The following is an 11,442-nucleotide window of genomic DNA, read 5'->3' as shown; positions in this document are numbered from 1 at the left end:
AATTCCTCATAATTAAGTAAAATACCCTCTGCATTTACAAGTTGGCTCACCAATAGGATATTATTTCAGAACCAATATTCTAAAAACAAAGAACTATTTTTATACAATATGTCCCGATTATTCCATATATAATTTTTGTGTGGAAAAAAATGATGCTTATAAATTAAGGACCATGACAAGAAAACCTGTTTCACTGGAACTTTGTCAATATTATAATTAACATGAAGTTTAGGCCACCAAATGTAGAGAAGACATGATGAGGAATAAAGTTCCACATAGAAGTGGGTCTTCTTAGGAATTGTTTTATCCAATTGATCTTAAAAGTATTATTTAAGGTAGTAAAGTCCAGAAAATTCAGCCCACCATACTCATAAATGTTCATTACAACAGTTTTCCTAATGTAATGGGTATGGTTTCTCCACAGAAATCAGAGGATTCCACACATGCAGTACAGAGCTTCTGGACTGGAGGGAGTGGGCCTACACTCAGTTTTCATAGTGAATTCTAAAGCATGTTTATTTTGCACTCTCAGAGCACGTAAATATAACGAACCATAATCATTGACATTTTAGAACTCATGAAATTTAGTGGAAGCAATAACGACAAAATACAAAATAAGCATGCAGTGTTTTATTTAATTATGATTTATTGTCATATATCACACTACATGTTTGTCTGTGGTTGTAAAATTTCCATACAGTAGTAGACTACAGTCAAAAAGCCATAAACCCAAAACATTTCCTATTAGAGAATAAGATCTATTGAAGTGGGGATTTGATACACCTTCTGGAGGACTGTGATCATCAACCGGTTAAGAAATACATGAGTAAATTATGAAATACTGTATGTACCTTATTACCTTTTACGTCACAAGTCACCTAAATGTGCCCTGTTCTGGAATGTTCATATAGGTTTTGCCATGAAGGTGAGCATCAAGCTCAAGTCACTACCATGCATCCCTAAAATAATGAATTCACCACCATACTGTAACCAAAAAACAATAATTCAATAAAACAATAAACAAATAATTAATTAAAACCCCAGTCTATTGGACATATTCTCTAAAACATCCCATTGAGCCGTTGACATTACCAATTATGGACAGGTTGCGGACCAAGTCCAAGTTCTAGAAAAATCAGTCTTGATCCTCTTTTTTTCAGAAATGGCACAGACATCTGAAATGTAACATAATCTGTCTAAAATGCTTGTACTTCAGAGATGTGAAAGTTAACAGGAGAGAAGCTATAGGATGGGTTTGTGCCCACAAATACCGAGGACAGAATGCAGGACAACCCAGAGAGTCCGCACCTTAGCACACGGCCAAGAAGGTAAGATTACCTTAATTTAATACTAATAGTGACATGCACTGTAGCCTTCTGTACTGCAGCCTTGGTGCTAATGGAGTGGATCTGTATGGTCTCATCTGCTGCTCTACAGGCAGTATCTCTTCCATGCATGAACTGCAAATATCTAATATCTATCTAGTATTTATGAAACAGGGAGAAGAAAATCCACTGCTACAGTCCATCACAAATATAATTTCAAAAGAAAACAGCTAATTGTTTGCTTGATTAATTTCATATGAGTTAAACATACAGCTGGTCATAGCTTTGTTTGATTTTGACATATTAAATATTGTATTTGTCACTCTGATCTTGTTATCAAATTTGTAATGCATGTGGAAGATTATCTAATCCTATTTATGAAATACTAGAGACTGAATGTACTGCTTGCAAAGGTTTACAATAGTAGTAGCTTTGTCTGTAGTGTCTTACAAGCAGTATGTACAACAGTTTACAGTAGATCTATAATTCAAATCAACACTGCTTGTCATTGGTTGATAGATAGAGTCAGTCTATACATTTGAATTCTGTTTTGATGTAATACAGGCCTACCATTACTCAGTGTTCTAAAACAGTTGGTTGTACAAATTATGCGATAAATGGCATTTTGATGGGCAGATCTTCTGCTCTTGCAGGATGTCTGGTGCCAGGCTGTTACTGTTCATACAGAGCCTGTCTCGTAGGAAGCCCCTGGAGCCAGAGGGGGAGGTGTCCAACTTCAAACGATGTCTGACTACCCTTGACCTGGTGGCTCTGGGGGTTGGCAGCACACTGGGGGCTGGCGTGTATGTGCTGTCAGGAGAGGTGGCCAGGGCTGTAGCTGGGCCCAGTATAATGATCTCTTTCCTTGTGGCAGCAATAGCTTCAATTTTCGCAGGGCTGTGCTATGCTGAATTTGGAGCGCGTGTGCCCAAGACTGGCTCTGCCTACCTGTACAGCTATGTGACGGTGGGGGAGATTTGGGCCTTCATCACTGGCTGGAACTTGTTGCTGTCATATGTCATAGGCAAGTGACATCTAATATGGAATATAGAATATTTGATGTAAAATACGTTTTATTGGAAGCTACTGTCAGAGCTCAAGCCCATAAGGTTTGTATAAAGCATGACAAGAAACAATCAACAGTAACAATTAGAGTTCACTGCTGCATTGACAATGTCTCATTGACATACTGTAATTATCCTTTAAACATAGCCGACATCACCTGCTTTGGTTTCTTGATTTCTTCTCTGATCAGGAACATCAAGTGTAGCCAGGGCATGGAGTGGGACTTTTGATGACCTCATTGGAAATGCCATTGCCAACTCTTTGGGTCAACATGCAGCAATGGATATGCCAGGCCTCGCTACCTACCCAGACTTCTTTGCTGCTGCTCTCATCATGCTGTTGGCAGGCAAGTGCTATTATCAGAAAGGTTAATGGGGCAAAATAACTGGTCAATGGTGACAGTAAATAACTATATATATACAGTACCAGTCAAAGGTTTGGACACACCTACTCATTCAAGGGTTTTTCTTTATTTTTACTATTTTCTACATTGTAGTATAATAGTGAAGACATCAAAACAATGACATAACACATATGGAAACAAAAAAGTGTTAAACAAATCAAAATATATTTTATGTTTGAGATTCTTCAAATAGCCACCCTTTGCCTTGATGCGTTTGAGCCAATCAGTTGTGTTGTGACAAGGTAGGGGGGGTATACAGAAGATAGCCCTATTTGGTAAAAGACCAAGTCCATTTTATGGCAAGAACAGCTCAAATAAGCAAAGAGAAACGACAGTCCATCATTACTTTAAGACATGAAGGTCAGTCAATATGGAACATTTCAAGAATTTTGAAAGTTTCTTCAAGTGCCGTCCCAAAAACCATCAAGCGCTATGATGAAACTGGCTCTCATGAGGACCGCCACAGGAATGGAAGACCCAGAGTTACCTCTGCTGCAGAGGATAAGTTCATTAGAGTTACCATCCTCAGAAATTGCAGCCCAAATAAATGCTTCACAGAGTTCAAGTCACAGACACATCTCAACATCAACTGTTCAGAGGGGACTGTGAGAATCAGGCATTCATGGTCAAATTGCTGCAAGGAAACCACTACTAAAGGACACCAATAAGAAGAAGAGATTTGCTTGGGCCAAGAAACACGAGCAATGGACATTAGACTGTTGGAAATCTGTCCTTTGGTCTGGAGTCCAAATTTGAGATTTTTGGTTCCAACCGCCGAGTCTTTGTGAGACGTGGTGTGGGTGAACAGATGATATCCGCATGTGTTTTTCCCACCATAAAGCATGGAGGAGGAGGTGTTATGGTGTGGGGGTGCTTTGCTGGTGACACTGTCTGTAATTTATTTAGAATTCAAGGCACACTTAACCAGCATGGCTACCACAGCATTCTGCAGCGATACGCCATCCCATCTGGTTTGGGCTTAGTGGGACTACCATTTGTTTTTCAACAGGACAATGACCCAACACACCTCCAGACTGTGTAAGGGCTATTTGACCAAGAAGGAGAGTGATGGACCTGGCCTCCACAATCCCCCGACCTCAACCCAATTGAGATGGTTTGGGATGAGTCGGATGGCAGAGTGAAGGAAAAACAGCCAACAAGTGCTCAGCATATGTGGGAACTCCTTCAAGACTGTTGGAAAAGTGTTCCAGGTGAAGCTGGTTGAGAGAATGCCAAGAGTGTGCAAAGCTGTCATCAAGGCAAAGGGTGGCTATTTGAAGAATCTCAAATATAAAATATACTTTGATTTGTTGAATACTTTTTTGGTTACTACATGATTCCATATGTGTTATTTCATAGTTTTGATGTCTTCACTATTATTCTACAATGTAGAAAATAGTAAAAATAAAGAAAAACCCTTCAAAGAGTAGGTGTGTCCAAACTTTTGACTGGTACTGATATATATATATATATATATATATATATATATATATATATATATATATATATATATATATATATTAATATATATATACAGTGGGGGGAAACAGTATTTAGTCAGCCACCAATTGTACAAGTTCTCCCACTTAAAAAGATGAGAGAGGCCTGTAATTTTCATCATAGGTACACGTCAACTATGACAGACAAATCGAGAAAAAGAAATCCAGAAAATCACATTGTAGGATTTTTAATGAATTTATTTGCAAATTATGGTGGAAAATAAGTATTTGGTCACCTACAAACAAGCAAGATTTCTGGCTCTCACAGACCTGTAACAACTTCTTTAAGAGGCTCCTCTGTCCTCCACTCGTTACCTGTATTAATGGCACCTGTTTGAACTTGTTATCAGTATAAAAGACACCTGTCCACAACCTCAAACAGTCACACTCCAAACTCCACTATGGCCAAGATCAAAGAGCTGTCAAAGGACACCAGAAACAAAATTGTAGACCTGCACCAGGCTGGGAAGACTGAATCTGCAATAGGTAAGCAGCTTGGTTTGAAGAAATCAACTGTGGGAGCAATTATTAGGAAATGGAAGACATACAAGACCACTGATAATCTCCCTCGATCTGGGGCTCCACGCAAGATCTCACCCCGTGGGGTCAAAATGATCACAAGAACGGTGAGCAAAAATCCCAGAACCACACGGGGGGACCTAGTGAATGACCTGCAGAGAGCTGGGACCAAAGTAACAAAGCCTACCATCAGTAACACACTACGCCGCCAGGGACTCAAATCCTGCAGTGCCAGACGTGTCCCCCTGCTTAAGCCAGTACATGTCCAGGCCCGTCTGAAGTTTGCTAGAGTGCATTTGGATGATCCAGAAGAGGATTGGGAGAATGTCATATGGTCAGATGAAAACAAAATATAACTTTTTGGTAAAAACTCAACTCGTCGTGTTTGGAGGACAAAGAATGCTGAGTTGCATCCAAAGAACACCATACCTACTGTGAAGCATGGGGGTGGAAACATCATGCTTTGGGGCTGTTTTTCTGCAAAGGGACCAGGACGACTGATCCGTGTAAAGGAAAGAATGAATGGGGCCATGTATTGTGAGATTTTTAGTGAAAACCTCCTTCCATCAGCAAGGACATTGAAGATGAAACGTGGCTGGGTCTTTCAGCATGACAATGATCCCAAACACACCGCCCGGGCAACGAAGGAGTGGCTTCATAAGAAGCATTTCAAGGTCCTGGAGTGTTCTACCCAGTCTCCAGATCTCAACCCCATAGAAAATCTTTGGAGGGAGTTGAAAGTCCGTGTTGCCCAGCGACAGCCCCAAAACATCACTGCTCTAGAGGAGATCTGCATGGAGGAATGGGCCAAAATACCAGCAACAGTGTGTGAAAACCTTGTGAAGACTTACAGAAAAAGTTTGACCTGTGTCATTGCCAACAAAGGGTCTATAACAAGTATTGAGAAACTTTTGTTATTGACCAAATACTTATTTTCCACCATAATTTGCAAATAAATTCATTAAAGATCCTACAATGTGATTTTCGGAACTTTTTTTTCTCATTTTGTCTGTCATAGTTGACGTGTACCTATGATGAAAATTACAGGCCTCTCTCATCTTTTTAAGTGGGAGAACTTGCACAATTGGTGGCTGACTAAATACTTTTTTTCCCCACTGTGTATATATATATATAGTATACTATATAAGGAGCTTACATAATGTATCACTTCCATAGGGATCCTTGCATTTGGCGTTAAAGAGTCTGCTATTGTGAATAAGGTTTTCACAGCAGTTAATACAGTGGTGTTGGGGTTTGTTATCATCGCTGGCTTCATCAAAGGTGACATTAACAACTGGTACATTAGTGAGGACACTATCCTGAACATAACAACAAATGGGTATGAAGTTTTTTTACTCTTAATCCCAGCACTATTATGAAATACGATGTAAGTGTTCTAATGAATTACAGTAAATTGAAATTCAAATAACATGAAGTGTGTCATTCCCCTTCAGAAACTTCACATCGGCACTAAATGAAACAACAAATTATGGTGTTGGTGGCTTCTTCCCCTTTGGTGTTGAGGGAACATTGGCAGGAGCTGCAACCTGTTTTTACGCCTTTGTTGGATTTGACTGCATAGCCACAACAGGTAACTGTTGTATAATTGTGCTGAAAACCTTGGGCATTTTAGAATGATCAATAGTAGAATCAATGATGCCATTGTCTCATCTGTATGTATAACATCTGTATGTGTAATATCCCAGGGGAGGAGGTGCAGAACCCTCAGAAGTCCATCCCTCTGGGCATCGTAGCATCCCTGCTGATCTGTTTCCTGGCTTACTTTGGCGTGTCGGCAGCCCTGACCCTCATGATGCCCTATTGCATGCTCAGCGTCAATAGCCCATTACCTGTGGCCTTTACATACATCGGCTGGGGCCCTGCAAAGTACGCTGTGGCTGTAGGCTCCCTCTGTGCACTTTCAACAAGGTATGGTATGGTATTATATATAATTACAGAAGTTGTCCCCCGTAGTGTCATTTGTAAAGTTTATGTGGTGGATTGTAAATATGGTATTATATATAATTACAGAAGTTGTCCCCTGTATTGTCATTTGTAAAGTTTAAGTGGTGGATTGTAAATGGTGTGTTGGTTTTGCAGTCTTCTAGGATCCATGTTTCCCATGCCCCGGGTCCTTTTTGCGATGGCCAGGGACGGGCTGCTCTTCAAGCCACTCAGTAACATGAGTTCTCGACAAAGTCCTGTGGTAGCCACTCTATCTTCTGGTGTTGTGGCAGGTAAAGCTGCTGAGCAGCACAATATCATCAAGCCTAGGTCATCGAACTATGTATTGACATTTTAAAATGCAGATGCTGTTCCTTGTTTGGTTGGTATTCACAATGTACTATGTTATCAACTTTTTGTTTTTGCAGCAATCATGGCTCTATTATTTGACCTGAAGGCACTTGTGGACATGATGTCAATTGGAACACTCTTTGCCTACACTCTTGTAGCAATATGTATTCTCATATTGAGGTATGCTTGATTGATCTGAACGGAGACATTTTACACAATATGATTTAACACCAAAGCATGTATGCATTTTATCTGGTTACTGTGTATGCGTTTAGGTACCAACCAGATCTCGGTGAGGAGTCCAGTGATAATACATCTGAATCATTTTCGATGATAGAGGCCCTAAACCCTCCTTCTCAGCCCAATGCTCAAACCTCTAAAAATGTATCCATGTTCACAGTCTTTATCAGTGAGTGATTTTCTTTATATCCTGTTTCCTTTTATATCCAGTCTCATACTGTCTTAGAGGTCTGACACATTTGCTTTATCCCCCCAGTCCTTTTAGCAATTATTCTGAGCGTTGTCCTGACCAAGGCTGTGGATTCCCTGATGAACCAGGAGTGGTGGAGCATTTTAATCGTCTCTGTGATCCTTTTGATGCTGGTCCTCACTGTTTTCATCATCTGGAGACAGCCTCAGAATACAACAAAAGCTGCTTTTATGGTAACATTTCAGTTGACTCTTGATCTACAGTACAGTGGTATGACACCATTGCGTCAAAGCTTAACTTAGATTCTCTGCAATTTTGACCCATTTTGTTTGTTATCGCTGCAGGTTCCTTTTATACCAGCACTTCCTATTGTGAGTACATTTGTCAATGTCTATCTGATGGTTCAGTTGGGAGGAGACACATGGATTCGCTATGCTGTTTGGATGGCAGTGGGTAAGGAACCTAGGAACCCACTGGGCACACACTGGTTGAATCAACGTTATTTCCACGTCATTTCAATTAAATTAAGTTCAACCAACGTGGAATAGATGTTGAATTGACTTCTTCAACAATGCATTCAATGACATTTAAAAATAAATGATGTCATGCCATTGTATGAAAATTATTAGTGACATTGTATTTCTTCACAGGGTTATTGATCTACTTCTGTTATGGAGTTCATCACAGTGTGCAAAAGCAAAGGCTGGAAAATGCACACAATCAGGTCAACATCCAAAGTCTTAACACAAATATGGGATAAAACTTTGTGACGGATGAGGATTCCTGTGGCCCTGATATCTGACCTGGAATTGGAATAAAAGATTTCAAAAGAAGGGAAACATCAATACATTGATATTACCATATAAAGCTGTTTTGATTTGAAAGGGGCATTCCATAACATACCCTACTGCTAATCACTCATTTTAACTCTTGAAATATATACCCCTTGAATTTTAACAACAAGGTGCATAGTTTGCATAAACCAGCTCAGGTTATCATGTGAACAATTTTATATTTGAAGGTGTTGCCCTGACACTTTGTTTTAAACAGAAAATCATGTGGATTGAGCTTTACATAAAACCACTTGTCGTGATGAATTTTAAATAAACTTTTACTTAAATCATGTAACAAGAGGCCAGTAATGTAACCAACATGAACAAACTTTTACAAATATATATATATATATATTGTAGTCTACAGTACACTGAAAATACCCGTTTTTTTATTCTGTCGTGAGTATCACAATAAAAGTGTTTTTTATGATGTGGCCAGCGGGTGGTCTTGGAGTTAGTGCTGCTGCTAGTGATGCTGCCTTCCTCATACATATACCACTGTTGGCAAGGGTTCGAATCTAACTCACCATCTTCCTGACACTCCTCTCTATCGTTCCTGTCTCTCCAACTATCTGTCCATCAAAATACATTACCAATTTAAGGGGGAAAGGTGCCGTAGGTTTTGATGTATCTGTTGTATTTTATACATTATTACAGTTGAAGTCAGAAGTTTACATGCACTTAGGTTGGAGTCATTAAAACTTGTTTTTCAACCACTCCACAAATTTCTTGTTAACAAACGATAGTTTTGGCAAGTCGGTTAGGACTTGGGGACAAAGATCGTACTTTTTGGAGAAATGTCCTCTGGTCTGATGAAACAAAAATAGAACTGTTTGGCCATAATGACCATCGTTATGTTTGGAGGAAAAAGGGCGTCACTTGCAAGCCGAAGAACACCATCCCAACCGTGAAGCACAGGGGTGGCAGCATCATGCTGTGGGGGTGCTTTGCTGCAGGAGGGACTGGTGCATTTCACAAAATCGATGGCATCATGAGGATGGAAAATTATGTGGATATATTGAAGCAACATCTCAAGATATCAGTCAGGAAGTTAAAGCTTGGTCGCAAATGGGTCTTCCAAATGGACAATGACCCCAAGCATACTTCCAAAGTTGTGGCAAAATGGCTTAAGGACAACAAAGTCAAGGTTTTGAAGTGGCCATCACAAAGCCCTGACCTCAATCCTATAGAACATTTGTGGGCAGAACTGAAAAAGCGTGTGCGAGCAAGGAGGCCTACAAACCTGACTCAGTTACACCAGCTCTGTCAGGAGGAATGGGCCAAAATTCACCAGACTTATTGTGGGAAGCTTGTGGAAGGCTAACCGAAACATTTGACCTAAGTTAAACAATATAAAAGCAATGCAACCAAATACAAATTGAGTGTATGTAAACTTCTGACCCACTGGGAATGTGATGAAATAAATAAAAGCTGAAAGAAATCATTCTCTCTACTATTATTCTGACATTTCACATTCTTAAAATAAAGTGGTGATCCTAACTGACCTAAGATAGGGAATTTTTACAAGGATTAAATGTCAGGAATTGTGAAAAATTGAGTTTAAATGTATTTGGCTAAGGTGTATGTAAACTTCCGACTTCTGTATATGTAATAAAAATTCAAATGTTTACTTTTTGTTGGTCTCCGTAGGCTATACTATATTGAAAGGTCAGTTGGCTAATTTATTGCTACCCTTTTAACAATAGTAGTAATTCATTAGTCCTACAGTATAATCACAAAGAGAGCTGATTCTCTATCGAGAGTGATTAGATGTCCACCTTGTGTATACTGGATTGTCAGTTCAGTCCTAGTCAGAAATACCTGGACTTTGTCACATTGGTGTCAGAAGTGGAATGGCACACGAAATGTGTTTGCTGCAGAAAAACATGAAGTGACTTAAATTAGTGGTCTGTCTCACAAGTCAGCCTGGTCTCATAGACTTGACGTAACATAGTAAATGTACATCCGGGACACTCAAATTAGTATGATATGTTATGTTTGGTATAGTTACATAAGACAGAAGGTTACTTAAGGCAAAAAACGAAAGTAGGGTGGATGGGTGGGTATATAACGCGAACGTCTAGCAACCCAAAGGTTGTGTGTTTGAATCTCATCATGGACAACTTTAGCATTTTAGCTAATTAGCAACTATTTCCTACTTTTTAGCTACTTTACAACTACACTGAACAAAAATATAAACGCAACATGTAAAGTGAGGGTCCCATGATTCATGAGCTGAAATAAAAGATCCCTGAAATTTTCCATACACACAAAAAGCTTATTTCTCTCAAATTTTGTGCACAAATTTGTTTACATCCTTGTTAGTGAGCATTTCTGCTTTGCCAAGATAATCCATCCACCTGACAGGTGTGGCATATCAAGAAGCTGATTAAACAGCATGATCATTACACAGGTGCACCTTGTGCTGGGGACAATAAAAGGCCACTAAAATGTGCAGTTTTGTCACACAACACAATGCCACAGATGTCTCAAGTTTTGAGGGAGCGTGCAATGGGCATGCTGACCGCAGGAATGTCCACCAGAGCTGTTGTCAGAGAATTTAATGTTTATTTCTCTACCATAAGCCACCTCCAACATCGTTTTAGAGAATTTGGCAGTACAACCAACAGGCCTCACAACCGTAGACCATGTGTATGGTATCGTGTGGACGAGCGGTTTGCTGATGTCAACGTTGTGAACAGAGTGCCCCATGGTGGCGGTGGGGTTATTGTATGGGCAGGCATAAGCTACGGACAACAAACACAATATAATTTTATTGATGGCAATTTGAATGCACAGAGATACCGTGACGAGATCCTGAAGCCCATTGTGCCATTCATCCGCCGCCATCACCTTAATGTTTTAGCATGATAATGCATGACCCCATGTCACAAGGATCTGTACACAATTCCTCAAAGCTGAAAATGTCCCAGTTCTTCCATGGCCTGCATACTCACCAGACATTTCACCCATTGAGCACGTTTGAGATGCTCTGGATTGACGTGTACGACAGCGTGTTCCAGTTTCCACCAATATCCAGCAACTTCACACAGCCCTCAAAGAGGAGTGGGAC

The 11,442-nt window shown here is 39.9% G+C and overlaps 1 protein-coding gene across 1 annotated transcript; it reads left to right on the top strand.

Annotated features, from left to right (window-relative positions):
* Window positions 1–1,277: 1,277 nt before the first annotated feature.
* zgc:175280 (cationic amino acid transporter 2 family protein) lies at window positions 1,278–9,089 on the top strand. Its single transcript, XM_041851333.2, has 12 exons — window positions 1,278–1,328; window positions 1,979–2,349; window positions 2,581–2,736; window positions 5,988–6,150; window positions 6,266–6,402; window positions 6,518–6,740; window positions 6,912–7,048; window positions 7,184–7,286; window positions 7,382–7,515; window positions 7,603–7,769; window positions 7,881–7,989; window positions 8,187–9,089. Exons 1-12 carry the CDS (start codon window positions 1,282–1,284, stop codon window positions 8,294–8,296), a joined length of 1,857 nt encoding a protein of 618 aa, XP_041707267.2. The 5' UTR covers window positions 1,278–1,281; the 3' UTR covers window positions 8,297–9,089.
* The last annotated feature ends 2,353 nt before the right edge of the window (window positions 9,090–11,442 follow it).

Source organism: Coregonus clupeaformis, chromosome 27 (assembly GCF_020615455.1).
Source record: "Coregonus clupeaformis isolate EN_2021a chromosome 27, ASM2061545v1, whole genome shotgun sequence".
In the NCBI taxonomy this organism is placed as follows: Eukaryota; Metazoa; Chordata; class Actinopteri; order Salmoniformes; family Salmonidae; genus Coregonus; species Coregonus clupeaformis.
Note: the sequence above shows the minus strand (reverse complement) of the source record. Positions and strands in the feature narration are given on the sequence as shown.

What these genes read in the sequence shown, in the direction of transcription:
- zgc:175280 (XM_041851333.2), top strand. Translation starts at nt 1,282, where the DNA reads ATGCAGGACAACCCAGAGAGTCCGCACCTTAGCACACGGCCAAGAAG. An exon ending in CTTAGCACACGGCCAAGAAG is followed by an intron (nt 1,329 to 1,978) that starts GTAAGATTACCT and finishes CTGCTCTTGCAG; the next exon opens with GATGTCTGGTGCCAGGCTGT. An exon ending in ATATGTATTCTCATATTGAG is followed by an intron (nt 7,287 to 7,381) that starts GTATGCTTGATT and finishes GTATGCGTTTAG; the next exon opens with GTACCAACCAGATCTCGGTG.